General features: G+C 61.3%; 1 protein-coding gene and 1 long non-coding RNA gene across 6 annotated transcripts in view; one reads left to right on the top strand and one right to left on the bottom strand.

Moving 5' to 3' along the window:
- The window catches only part of FOXP4 (forkhead box P4), a 53,063-nt gene that overhangs the window by 22,358 nt on the left and 16,857 nt on the right, over positions 1-13,848 (bottom strand). For 2 of the 5 annotated variants that reach the window (XM_082068947.1, XM_082068948.1), the window contains exons 2-3: positions 12,774-12,978; positions 6,152-6,241 (exon numbers count right to left, since the gene is read on the bottom strand). In XM_082068947.1, the coding sequence (XP_081925073.1) occupies positions 6,152-6,241; positions 12,774-12,962 (279 nt within the window). In that variant the 5' untranslated portion in view covers positions 12,963-12,978. The remainder of the gene's footprint in view (positions 1-6,151; positions 6,242-12,773; positions 12,979-13,848) is intronic. The other 3 variants (XM_082068949.1, XM_082068950.1, XM_082068951.1) reach the window with 2 other exon arrangements.
- On the top strand, positions 4,557-5,461 carry LOC309447902. Its single transcript, XR_014185688.1, has 2 exons — positions 4,557-4,652; positions 5,147-5,461. It is a non-coding gene; the product is annotated as an uncharacterized lncRNA (long non-coding RNA).

Here is a 13,848-nt window from a genome sequence, read left to right as displayed (position 1 = left end):
AGGGACAGAGAAACAAAGAACCCGGGTTCTGAGCACACGGCAAAGTCCATCTGAGAGCCCAGGACCTGCCAGCCCCTCCTGTCCAGGCCCCTCAGCAACGCCCTGACTCCCCAGCCTGGACCTGTGTCCCCCTGCAGCCACGCCGGTGGGACACGGAGCGGGGACAGGGCCCGTGGTGGCCCGTGCAGCCCATGCTGGGTGTCCAGCCAGGCTGAGCGCGCTGACCTTCAAGGGAGATTGCAAAGGCTTATCTGTTTGCTCAGGCATTTTGCTGGAGGGCTCAGTTTCATTTGTCGCCGGTGATCTGATCCCCCCCAGGTGATCCCCCCCAGGTGCCTCCGTGTCAGAGTTATTGATTAACTGCTGCATGTTCACAACCAAGGACCACGCTGGGCACCTTCGGCTGTCCCGGCTGGGCTGGCGCGGGGGGCTCGGGGGCTGCAGGAGCATCCCTGGCAAAGAGCCGCATCCCTGCCAGGGCTCCGGCGCTGCCGGAGACCCCCCGCGCCCCAGCCCCGCACAGAGCCGCCGTTCGGGCGCTCAGCTGCTCGCAGCCAGCTGTGCGAAGCCCTGGGCGAACATCTGGGCAGGAGGGAGCTGGCGAGGATGGCAAGATGAGCGGAGCGGGTGCGCGCCCGCTCGCTGGGAGCTCAGCATCCTGCTAATTTCCCTTTGCCAATTCATCAGCTGGCAACGTGCTCGGAATGAGAGCCTCTAATTAATTGCTCATCCGCATCCCCCATCCGGGCGGCCTCCCCGCCCCCACCCCGCCGTGCGGCCTCTCGTACACGTTTGCTGGCATTTTCAAATCGGAGGCATCCTAATTACCGGAGAGTTATAACACCTTCCATTTCTCGCCCAGCGGACTGACACCCTGTCAAGAGCAAAGAGAATTGCCAGAGGTTTTGACAACACTAATTGCCCCTATAATCTAAAAACACAAAGGAGAGGCGATCAGTCGAGAGGGCCCCAGCTCTCGATCCGACACGAGGTTTTCACAATGTTACAAGAAAACAAAAGCGACGCTTTTTAGAGTTTGATGGCTGCTAACAAAAGCAGAATTATATTTTCATACAACCTTTGTCTGCATTAAATGGCTTTTTCTTCCGCGCTTGGATGCGGAGCTGACACGGGGAAATGGCGGCGGCTCCGCGAGGGGTGAGGTGTGAACGGGGCGAACCGGTGCCGGCTCCGGCAAGGGGCGATCGCCTCCCCGAGCTCCCATGGATGCCGAAGCCACACAAAGAATTTCCCTCCGGTGTGGGAAACATCTCCCTCCCGGCTCAGGTTTCCAGGGAGGGCAGGAACTTTCTTTAGTAAAAGGGGAAATTCCCGTTTATGGCAAGTTTTGCTCCTGCTGCAGCCATTCGTGCCCAGAGAACGGGCGGGCGCTGGGCAACGGCTGCCCCAAAAGTTCGATCCAGGCAGGCACGGGGTCCAACGCCAACGCCGGAGCTGGGACACGGAGCAGCGCGGCACCGGGGGCTCAGCCTCTCCATCCCGCCGCCCCGCGGCAAAGTCCCTCCCCAGCCCGGGGCCGCTCCTGGCACCCGGCACAGCCCTGGGGCCGCGGTCGCGGGGCGGCTGGTCCCGGGCGGCACGTCACGAGCTGGCATCTGCCAGACACCGAGTCAGGAAGGGCTTGACTCACTCCCTGGCCGGCTGCCACTCCGCAAAACTGCTTACTAACAGCTTACTAACAGCTTACTAACAGCTCCGGCTGCCGCCCAGAGAGCCCCAGCGCTGCGGCTCCGCACCGCATCTCCAGGGGGGGATTTTCCGGCGGCCCCGGCTGTGATCCCCCGTGCCAGAGGCCGGATCGTCAGGCAGCGGGTGGAAAACCAGACGGGTATTACAGGGGAAACTCTGCGCTCGGCGTAAGCGCAGAGCCACCCTGCCAACGCCGCTGAGCGAGACGGGATTTGGCCGGGCTAACGCAGCAGGATGGGGGAGCGATGCTTTTAGTTGGATTTTTCTTAGTTGTTTGTTTTTTACGGGAAGCGATTGCAAGTCCCAGGCACGAGGCAGGGCGGGGAAGCCATGGCCCGACGGCGGCCCTGGCTCCGGGAGCGCGGGGCTGTCACCGGAGCGGCGGCCGCCCTGCTGACCCCGGCACAGCTGCCTTGGCGCGGCGCGGGGCCGGGACGTCCCCGTCAGCCGGGGCGGGCGCTGAGCCCGCGGTTCGCTCGGCCTCGAGCAGCCGACCCGCAGCGCCCAGGCCGCGAGAGCCGCTGTGTCCCGGGCCAGCGCGGCGCCGCTGCCACAGGACGGGGCACCTCCAGCTCCACACCTCAAACCACACGTCCAGCCAGCCCAGCCCCCGTCCCTCCCCATCCCCGCTGACCAGGGGGCGCTGGGATGAGCAAACCCCCCCTCGGTGGGTGTGCAGCAGCTCCTGGGGTGTTCACGTGTCTCACAGCGCCCAAGGTGCTGCACACTCTTGTCTCTGATCTAATCTCGGGGTTTAACTCCCCATGTTTGTGCTTGTTTTTCTTTTTTTTTTTTTTTAAACACCCTTTTCAAATCCAAAACCAACAGAAACAAACTGAGCACTTGGCGAGGGGCGCTGGGAACCAGGAACAGAGGAGGAGGACCAACCACCACCAAGAGCAGCTTTGGTTCTGCTGTTTCCAGGGGCAGGGGATGAGCAAATTCCCTCCCCGAGCACCCATAACAGCTGGAGCAGAGCAAACCTTTCCCAGCGAGCCCAAGCAGAGCTCGCGGGTTCATCCACGGGCACATCCACGGGCACATCACGGGCACATCCACGGGCACATCCACGGGCACATCCACGGGCACATCCACGGGTCCCCGCCTGCGCTCAGCATCCCTGAGCGAACCCCGAGCTCAGAACATCTGCAAGAGCTTCAAACGCCAGGGCCGGGCATGGACCCCACGTGCACCCGTGTCACCCCCCCCAGGGACACACACCTACTGGGTGGCACGGGGCACCCGAATGCTGCCCAGCCGCCAACTCCACAGCACACCTGGACCGTACCGAGGTGGGACAGAGACCATGGGTCAAAACCCGCCCAGGGTCAGAGGAGACGCCCAGATCTGCAACGGAGCTCCAGCTCCACGAGCCAGGTCGGGCTCTGAGGCTTGGGGGTTATTTATGAAACCTTTGGACAGCTTTAGCACCAAAGGAGTCGTTGCCGGGGCGAGCAGGCGCCAGCGTAGCTGCGTGGAGGACGACCGGCCTCTGATGTTCAGCCGCATGCAAGGCAACGGAGGAATCAATCCCTGGATGTTCAGCCCAACATGCGTCCTCGTTAGCACGTGCGTCCTCGTTAGCACGGCATGCCCCGCCGGGGAAGCGCTAATCGCGCGTAATTGGGCTGCGAATGGCTGGAAGCTGAACGGGGGATGCTCGGGCAGGGGGATGGGACTGGAGCACTTGCTGCCCCCACGAAACCTGCGGGGACTGAAGCGGCTCCCCTGCTCCCCGTTAGACCCCCCAGTGCTGCGGGGCCGGCGGAGCGGGACGGGGCCGGCGGCAGCGACGGAGCTACGGGCCGGCTGGGCAGGAGGAGGGAGGGGGAGCGGGGCCGGACGGCGGTGCCGAGAGTTCAAATGGAAAAATCTAGCGCCGCGCGAGCCGAGACGGACGGGCTGCTGGATTTTTTCCTGGAGAGGGAACGCAGAAGGGCTGGTATTGATCTGTCTTCATTACCCATTTCACTCAAGTTTCAAATCAACAAAATACACTTTTCCGCTCCGCTGCCCTCCCCAGCGCAGCAGACAAAAGAAAAGCAATTTCCCGCAGTTTGCTCCAAACTCCTCTCCCAGTTCAGGGGATTTTTAACATCAGCAAGTGGCTCTGGCCGGGGGCCGGGAGCTCCGGAGCTGGGCTGGGGAGGGAGCCCAAAGGGCACCTGTGATCCAGCGGTGCCTCCGAGCCACAAACGGCCCAGCGCCGAAACGTCCTCGCTGCCTTTGCAAACACGGTCCCGCACCTCGTGCCACAGCCCCCCGGGTACCGGCAGCATCTCCCCGTGCCAGCGGGATCCGCTGCAGCAAAAGTCCTCAAATGCAAAACTTGGTTGGCATCCGCCAAGTTTCTAATGGTTTAAAAGTTGCAAAGAAATTAAAACTGCTCAAAGATGTTTTGGGGTGGGTTTTTTCAGCATCTTTTAGATGCAGCTGCAACTGGAGTGTCAGCCGGGAGGCTCCACACACACCTCCAGGCGTCTGGGGCAGAGAGAGCTCGGACTCAAAGACCCCCAGGATCCCGCCCGCGCCAGCAGCTCCCTGTTTGTTTTCAGGAGCACGCGGTTAGCGACTGTCGTTAATATTCCCGCTGGCTCGGTGCCCCACGAACGTCCCGTCCCCATCAGCGAGGTGGCAGGGAGCTGCGCACACAAGGTGTCAGCAGGCGCGGGGGATTCACGGCGCTCCGGGTGTTGGGGGCTGCAACGGAGACCCCGCTCCTGCTCTGCCCCCCCCAGCCCGGGGCTGCTGCCAGGACCCGGCCATCTCCTCCTCCTCCTCCTCCTCCTCCCGCCGTCCTGGCCAGTCTCACCCACACCCCTCTGCCGTTAGATAAACTTCCTTTCAAAGGAGTCTGCTTAATCCTCTATCTCCCCGCGGTCAGATCCCGCTCCAGCTGCCGGCCGGGCCGCTGCGCCGGGGGGAGGAAGAGGCCGGTCGCTGTGAGTTATGAGCTATTTCTGACTCACGTCTACAACTTTCACAAGTCCTTTTGCAACGCAAAAAGGGAGGAGGGGGGAGGAAGGCAGATCCAGTTCACTCCAGCAAAGCCGCTGGCCAGATGGGCAGGGAGGGGAGAGAAAACAGCAGCGGAGGGAGAAGGGGATGGTTGGTGAGCGAGCAAAGCGTGTGCGCAGCGCAGCCGGGAGAAGCACGGCAGGGGCAGCAGGAGAGCGGGCAGGAGCAGCGAAGTGCAGGCAGGAGCAGCGAAGCGCAGGCAGGAGCAGAAAAGTGCAGGCAGGAGCAGCCAGGAGAGTGGGCAGGAGCAGCAAAGTGCAGGCAGGAGCAGCAAAGCGCAGGCAGGAGCAGCAAAGCGCAGGCAGGAGCAGCAAAGCGCAGGCAGGAGCAGCAAAGCGCAGGGACACGCACCCGTGGAGGGAGTGAGGCGCCGGTTACCGGAATCTGACTTCACCCTCGCTGCCTTTGTCCTTCGCAGACATTTTCCATGCAGTGGCTGCGTTTCCTTCCTGCCAGCACCGCTGGAAAGAGCCGCCTGGTCGTGCCGCGGGAGCCCCGGCCAATTCCCGCTGCTCGGACCCCGCTGCTGCTCCCCAGCCCGTGAGCCCCGGTACCGGCAGCACCGGGACGGCACTTGGTGCCGGCGGCGGTTCAGCCGTACCCCGGCGATCGCCCATCCCAGCCCTGGCGATTGCCTGGCCCAGCCTGGCACAGGCAGGACCTCCAGCTCTGAGAGCGCTTGTGCTAATTACTTTCCTTTGTTAATTAAACCCACGTGGCTCTAATAAGGTAACCTGCTGTTCTCCGATAAATTTAATTAGCCTGAAGGGAGAGCCCCTCTGCACAGCTATTTAAATTGTCACTTCCCATCGCGTGGGCTTTGCTTCTTCTGCCTCCCCCTCTCTCCACCTTCAAACCCCTCTTTGCCTCTTTTCTGCCCATTTGCTGCCCTTTCTTTTGGCCAAGGGCAGCAAAGGGGAGGCTCCCCCACGCCTAAGGCACCAGGATGCCACCCAAGGGTGCTGCACCCACCCAAAGCCCCATTTTCCACCCCGGATGGGCCTTGGTCCCACCCCAGCAGCTGTCCCCATGCTGGGGGACCCTGAGGGCCTGTCCCTTACCCAGCGCCACTCACAGCAGCAGCACCGACCCTGGGGAACCCTGCGCCTCCCAGTCCCAAATGCTGTCCCAAGGTACAATGGCACACGGTGACCTTCTCCCCTTGGTCCCCACCGGGAGCCAGCCCTACCCTCGCATCACCCCTTCCCACCACCTCAGCACACAACGGGGACCACACCCCCCCCACCAAAATAAAATAAATTAAATTTCTGAAGGTTGACGGGAAATTAAGCCTCTGTGGGCTCCTGGGGGGCTTCAGCCACCCTGAGGATGGAGGTGACGCGTGTCTGCACGGGCGCTGTCCCACGGCACCGGTGCGCAGCCGAGCCCTCCCGAGCGGGAGGGGATGGGGACCCGGGCTCACCTGCACGGCCGGCTGCTTGCCCTCGGTGCCGCTGGGGGAGCTGAGCCCCGTGGCCTGCTGCAGCAGGAACTGCCGAGCCACCTGCAGAGCCTGCAAAAGAGACACAGCGGGTGGGCGGGAGGAAGGCTGCCCCCTCCTCCTCCTCCTCCTCCGGGCACGCTCCCCTCCAGCTCCCCGGCTGCGACGCACAAGGAGGGCAGCGCTCCCCGATGCTCCCCATTCACACTCTCCTGCCACACCGGTATGACCAGCACAGCCCACCGCACGGGGCCATGGGGACAACCCTGTCCCCTTCCAGAAACCCCCACCCCGTCTTCAGCAAGTCGCCAGGTCCAGCATCTCAGTGCTTCTGGCAGGTGTTGGTTTCACGGGTCATCCCCACCCCGGCTGCTGCTCCCAGACCCGCGTCCTCACGGGCTCCTTCGTTTCACCTTTAAGGGACTTTTTTGGTGCATTTCTAACAACCAGGCCACTGTAGCCAGGCTCGCGTTGGGCCCGGGGGCAGCGCCCGGCCCGGCGCTGCTGCTGCGGCACACGGCTCCCCGGCTGTCATCACCCCGGCCGTAAATCACCGTCCCGCCTTCCAGGAGCGGCCGTTCACCCTGAGAAAGGGCCGACTTGTTAATTCTCTGTGTTTCCAGCTGTAAAGAAGAAAGCGCCCAGCCCATGTGCCGCCTTCTCCGGCCCTCCCTGCCCAATCTGCTCCTGAACCGGAGCGGTGTTACCGGAGCGGTTACCCGTGGTGTGGATGCACCTCAGCACGCAGCTCCGCTCCGCTCGCCTGCTTGTTTAACCGCTGCAAGGCAAGGAGCACCCCCGGCGCCCTCCAACGGAGCACCCCAAACAGAGCACCCCTCCAACAGAGCACCCCTCAAATGGAGCACCCCCTCCAACAGAGCACCCCTCCAACAGAGCACCCCCTCCAACAGAGCACCCCCTCCAACAGAGCACCCTTCAAATGGAGCACCCCCTCCAACACAGCACCCCCTCCAACACAGCACCCCCTCCAACACAGCACCTCAAACAGAGCACCCCTCAAACGGAGCATCCACGGAGCCTCGTTACCTGCGGTTTAACCAAAGGTCCCGTTTTGTGCCCCTGTCTGCCCGGAGCTGCCAGGGAAGCGCATGCAACGGATGGAAAGCAAAGGACGCCCCAGATGTTGCACGTGGTTTTTTTGTAGATAAATCCCCCCAGCCCGCTCCTTGCACGTGAACAGGCGTCGTTACAAGTGCTCTTGCAAAATGAGAAGTAATTTTAAAGTTGCTGCTGAACCTGTGAGCTGAGGGCTGAGCAGATGCAGCCTTGCTTATTTCATTAAAAAAACCCTTATAATTTCATAGCAAGTGACCCAAACCCAACAGCTGCAGCCCACAAGTCCCAAAAGCAGACGGGATCCTACGACAAATCGCCGGGGCTGCACCCAAGGGTGCTGCACCCAAGGGTGCACCCAGGGCCCGTCGCCTCTTCCGGCTGCTGGGGATGCTCGACAACTGCACGACCACTAACTCGCAACAAACTCACTTCATCCAAACGATTAAAAACTGAAACCCTCGAGGACAAACGTGGCGATTTGCTGCTGTGGGAACCCGCGGAGCGAGTCCCGGGGCCGCCGCAGCCCCGGCGCTCGGCACGCTCCTCCACGGGCACGTTATTTCCCTGTTATTAACAGTAATAGATGTGCATCGGTAATGCGAACACAAAAACCATGTGACAGTTATGACAGCTCAAGGTCTGATATTTTAATTACTTTTTGAAATGAAAACAGTAATTGCAGTTAAAAGCCAAGGGTGGAGGAATTCAGGGGCGGCTGCGCGCGGCAGAGCCGCCGGCCCAGGGATGGCGCTGGGCCGCGGTGCCTCCCGCGCGTGCTCGGCGGCTCCTGAGCTTCACCCATCTCTCCACGTGTCTGTTTGACAGAGCTTTGTGTGGATTCGGTTTCTGTGTGTGCAACACGTGAAACTCCTCCGGTGTTTGTACGGACCAGCTCGCGGGGGTGACCCGGTGAGGCAGGACCCTGCCCCAAAAATCCCTGCAGCCGGTACGGAAATAGAGCAAAGGGGGAACCAGGAGACGCAACGGCAGCAGCCCCGCAAAGCGGAGGCAGGACTTGCCCCAGAATCTCCCTTTCTGAGCCCAATCGCCGCCCGGCCGGCGGGTGCCCCCGCGGCCCCGGCCCGGCCCTGCGCCGCCTCTCAGCGGGGAATGTAATTCACTCCCCGCTGGCTCTCTCACTTTGTTGTGCTCTGAAGCACGAAATTACAAGATTTACAGGAAAAAAAATGACATGGCCTTACAATTGCACACGGGGGCCTCTCCGGCAGCCCCCAGAGCCGCCCCCTCCCTCCCGCACCCGGCGGCGGCTCCAGGCTCATCCGCGCCGCAGGGGCGCTCGGCCGGCAGAACCAGCGCTCCGCACCGGCTGCAGAGCCGCACACCGCGGGGGGATCCCTGAGAACCGATGTGGGGATGCAGAGCCCCCCGTTCTCTGCGTTTGTCACCCCCGGCGCCAAGGACAGCACCCGCGGGGCGGTGGCGACGCCTCCGCAGGGGCGCTCGGCACAACCTCCGCTCGGGGCTCCGCGACCTGAGAGCAGCAGGAAGAGTTTCCCCATAGGAGCGGCTGGGCTTTCACCTCCCGGCTCCGCGAACCGCAGAGAAAACCATTTAAACAAGAAAAAATTGTATCCTGCTGCATGGTGTTATTCAAGAGTCATTAGCATGTTACCCGTAATTAGGAACGAATGGGTTGTGTCAAATTCATCATGCTCCTGGATGGCCCCCTTTGATCAGCAAATTATCCCATTAAAAAGTTTGTAATGTCTCAGACACTCCAGCAGGAGCTGGTGCTGGTCGGCTCTGCCCCCGAGCAGCAGGCGCCCGCGCCCAGGATGGGGACCCAGGGGACGGGGACCCGGGAGCACCGGGAGGGGGACACAGGAGCACCGGGAGGGGGACCCAGGAGCACGGGGACACCGCGGCTCTGTCCGAAAGGCCTCCCCAAAATCCAACATGCAGGGGAAAGCCTTGCCCAGGGTGTTTTCAAACGGCCTCACTCTAGCGGGTATTTCACTTGATGAGGGTGCAGTTTTTAGTTACGCCCGCCCTGCGATGGAACCGCGGCCCAAAAACAGCCCAGGGATTTTCCACCTGGATGGGATCAAAGCTTCGCATGGGGTTTTAACCTCCAGTGAGAGAAAAGCCACCCTAAAATTATGTTAAACCAAGAATTTTGCAAGGAAGTGGCCAGAAAGATCTGTGGAGAGAGTCTGTATGGTCCCTGGTCCCTCGTGCCTTTGGGAGGGAGAGAGAGGTTGAGAAGGGATGAAAAAATGTTAAAAAAAGAGGTTTTTTACACTAACCTCAGAAAAATGACATCGTCACATTCCAGAACTGGAGCCATTAAAACAACACACACACGGGATATTTTTAGATGGATATTAGCGGTAAATGATGCCATATTGAGCAGCACTTCCAGCCAGCCCAGCCCGGCCCTGGCCCTGCTAAACCAGAACCAAACGGGCAGAGAGATCAACATTAACACAAACGGCACAATTCCTCGCAGGAGGGCGAGAAAACCTGACCTGGCTCCTCCTCTCTCAACGGCTCAGGCCTCGCAGGCGAGGGGTTAAACCCCCTCCCACCAATGGGGAACACAGGAACACGCTCCTGACAATCCCACCCCAGGAAAAAAACCTAAAAATAGGAAAAACCCCTCCTGCATTCGTCCTCAGTAAAATACCAACTATAAATCAAGGAACCTAATAGAGAGATGAGTTTCACTTAAGTGCTCCAGTCTCGTTTTTATCTTAAATACCCTAATAATAGCAGATTACACAATATATTTGAGATGTGATCACATGTTTTATGGAGCGGTATCTTTCCTATGGCAGAGAGTGTCTCTCCTCCCCACTCCACACCCTCCTGCAACCACCAAAAGAGTCCAATTCGCTGCTTTTTCAAAAAATAACCAAAATCTTGGTTTTGCTTGATAGCTTGACACTTCTTTGGCACGTGTCTGCAATAAACTGCTGGGTTTTTTGTAGTGAAACCCATGCAGAACAAGGCTGGAGCAGCTGGATTTTCCAGACGGCTCCTTTTCCCCGGGCTGCCCGCTGGGAAATGCTGCGGGGCGGGCGCGGGGCCGGGGGCTTTCCCAGGACACCCCCGCTCCGAGCGCCCCGCGCCCGGCCCCCTGCACCCGGCTTAACCCCAGCTCCGGGATCTGTGCAGGAATTGAGGGAAACGTCAGACAGACCGAGCAGCCCCGGGTGGGCAGCGCAGCCCCCCCGGGTGGGCAGGGCACCCGGTGACGCCCAGCGACACGACGGCCCCGTCACCCGCCGCCCCGTTCCCTGCCCAGCCGAGGATTCCGGGGGGCGAGGGGCCGGTCCCCGCCTCAGAAACCCCTGAACGCGCCGGGGCCGCTGCGGCGCGGGCGCAGGATGCGGCACGCCGGAGGTCTCGCCGCGTTCCCACAGCAACGCGGGCCGCCCTCCCGCGCCCCCGGCCGACCTCTCCCCTCCGCCAACCCCGCCACAATGCGGGCGCGCGCTATTCAGGCTTTTCAACCCGATCCCGCCATTGAAATCCAGGGATTTAACCCAAACGCCAGCCCTCGGGCTGGGGGAGAGCCGGGGAGGGGGTGTCCTTTCCCCACCCATCCCGCTGGGCTCCCGCTCCCCTCCAGCCTCTCCGGAGCACGGGATGCTCTGAACTCGGATCAGGACGGACAGAGTGACAAAAGCTGCGGTGCGCACAGGGCAGGGTCGGCGCCACAGCTGGAAACCCCTGTCCCGGGTGGTGCTGCCCGGCACCCGCATCCTCCTGCTCTGGGGACTTCCCAGGGGCCAAACAACAGCCTGGGGGTTCCCTGAGCACCCCACATACCCACACCAACCTGCAAACGAGCCCCGGGGCTGCCTGGGTTCACCCTTCGAAAGGGTGAAGGCGGAGGGGCTGCAGGCACCCAACAAGGTCCAAACCAGCTCGTTTCGCCAAAAGGTGCAAAAGCAGCGGCAAGCGAGGGCAGAGCACGTGCCCGGAGCAGCAGTGCCCCAGCAAACCCCACGGACACGGGGCTCCAAGCCACTGGTGTGGGGGTTGAGTGGCGGGTCCACACCCCTCCAGGCTCCCTCCTGTTAAATAAGGATTGAGCACCAAGGCTGCAGGAGCTGCGGCGGAGCTGGGACGGAGAAACTGTCAGACGGGAACAGCCAGTGGCGCGGGAGCCTGCGAACGCTGGATGCTCCCGAGGATGGTGCAAAGCCTCCATAAAGCACCTAATTGTGCAAAACTCTCTAGATGGGGACATTTATTCCTGACCCCAGCTGGTGCTCAGCCTGTTCCCTGAAGCATGAAGATTAATAGTCTTCAGGATGTTTCTTTTTTCACCCCCAAGGTGCATTGCAGATGTCATCTGTTTTTTGGAAGTTTACCAAACCCTCCACCTTAATAATTCCACATTGCCAGTGAAATTCCCAGGTTAATTACCCTGGGAATCCCAAAGAAATGCAGAAGGGTGACACTAAACCCCGGCCGTGCCTTGGGCGGGATTTGCGGGGTGCGCTCGGGGAGCAGCATCCACAGGGCTGAGCCACCAGCAGCAGCGCTCCGCGCTGAAAAAGCCCCTTTTTTCCTTATTTTCCGGAGGAGACACCCCCGTTTCAGCACCACAGCGCCCGCCCCCCACCTGCACCGCTTCGGCCGCGCAGGAACCAGCGTTTTCTGTCCCCCCGTCTCCAGCTCAGGGACGTCGGGGCCGTCCCGGCGCGGCTGCGGCTGCGGCTCCGGCAGGGGTGACTCGCAGCAGCATTACACGCATGATTACCCTTCAGATCAGGGGAACAGGGGCTTAACTGCGTGAGAAACGGCTGTTATTCAGGTAATGGATTTACAGCACTCACTACTAAAGTATCAGACACAGCAATTTTTTACAGCTTTCACGCTGGAATTTATGGCTTAGGGAGGCGATCTCCATACGAAGCAGGGATCATTGCCTTATTTAGTATCTGAGGAGGAAAATTTATGTTTTTGCCAAAGTTTGTTTTGAAAGGTAACCTGCAGGCCCCCCCGGCCCCGGCGCGCACGGTGCGGGGTGACAAGGACGGAGCCGTCACACGCACACGTCACACGTGTTTTACGCCACGCGTGTGAGCTCAGCGCTTCAGCTGAAGGCACCAGCAGCCCCAGAGAATGAGGGGCCGGCCCTGGTCACCCCCCCGCTTCACCCAATACAGGCTCAGAGGAAACCTGCTCCTCGTTTTACAGCCAACAGGCCTTTGCGCTTTGCCTGCCCGGTTTTCCTGCCGATGGCCGAGCAGGCAGAGCCGCCAGCGCGGGCAGGACCTGCCCCCAAATGCAGCAGGTGCCGGCCCACGAGCTGCACGGGGGGTCGGGCTCCACCTCCCCAGGGATGTGCACCCCGAAGGACGGGCACCGGCGTTTTGGGGCAGCACTTGCACCCCGGGATGAGCTGTGCAACCCATCTCCCGCGGCAGCCCTGGGGATGAGGGGAGGCTGAAATGGGGTGTCTGCCCCCAAACCCAAGCCCTCAAAGGACCCGCTCCCACGTCGCCTTGTGCGAGGCCGGTGGGAGCAGGACGCGGGCCGGCCCTCCCACCTGCTGCTGCTGGAAGTGCAGGAGCTCCACGGGGCTCATCTCGCCGTTGGTCTCCCCGCTGGCGGCTCCTTCGCGCCCCCCGGCGCCTCCGCCGCCCCCGCCGCCATCGGGCTGGTTGCTGAGGCTGCTGACCCCGTTCTGGCTGGCAGGAGCGGAGCGGATCGTCTCCGAGGCGGATTCAACCATCATGACTCGCTAGCAGGACCTGGGGAGGAGAGAGCAGAGTTGGCAATCGCTGCTTGGCGGCCTCACCTCCGCCAGCGCTGGCAGCTCCACGCAGCGCTGGGATGGCAAACCCCGGCCAGTTTTAGCTGCGTTCAATTTGCTCCAAAAAACAAACGTGCGGCGGTGTGAGCTGCCATGGACTCGCTGCCAGCCCTGCAGCGACGGGGCGAAGCAAGTGCAACCCGTCCCTTAGGAAAACACGGCGTTTGCAGCTTTCTCCCAGCCTGACGCACGACATCAAACCCCAGGAACTCAAGCATTTTTCACAGAATTGCAAAATATTTCACTTTGAGAAGCTGGAGATGGCAAAGCTGAAGCTCCAGCGGGGCTGCGCACCAAACACACGGAGCCCGCGCCACATATTTCACCATGAAAATCTCAACAAAGTTGACACGCTTCCACAAAGGCTTCAGCTCCCAGCAAAGCAGCGCAAAAAATCAGCCGGCAGAAAGTTTGCTGCGCGGTTGAGGAAAAGCAAAGGTACCGCGGAGCTGCGACGGAGCAGAACGGGAACAGGGCAGCGCTTCAGCAAACGCCAGCCGGGAAAGCCCCCGTTCCCCTCGACCCTCCGTGCCCTGCAAGGACCGAGCCGGGTCCTTCGCGCTTCGATCCGCGGCGCAGGGGCCGCAACACCCTCCGCGTCTGAGCCCCAACCAGCTCCAGCGCGGCGCCCGAGCCCCGTGCGGCCAACGCCGGCTCCCGACCCCGCGCCCAGCTGGGGAGCACCCGCACGGGAGGGACTCCCCAGCAGCTACAGGGGTCAGGTTTAAACTGATAAGATGAAGAGTCCTTGCTCGGTTGGGTTTGATTTGCCAGCTGTAAACCCCAGGGTTTCCACTCCAGAAGAAAC

Source organism: Streptopelia decaocto (assembly GCF_964273445.1).
Source record: "Streptopelia decaocto genome assembly, chromosome: 19".
Classification (NCBI taxonomy): Eukaryota; Metazoa; Chordata; class Aves; order Columbiformes; family Columbidae; genus Streptopelia; species Streptopelia decaocto.
The sequence above is the reverse complement of the archived record's forward strand: the minus strand, read 5'-3'. Positions and strand labels throughout refer to the sequence as shown.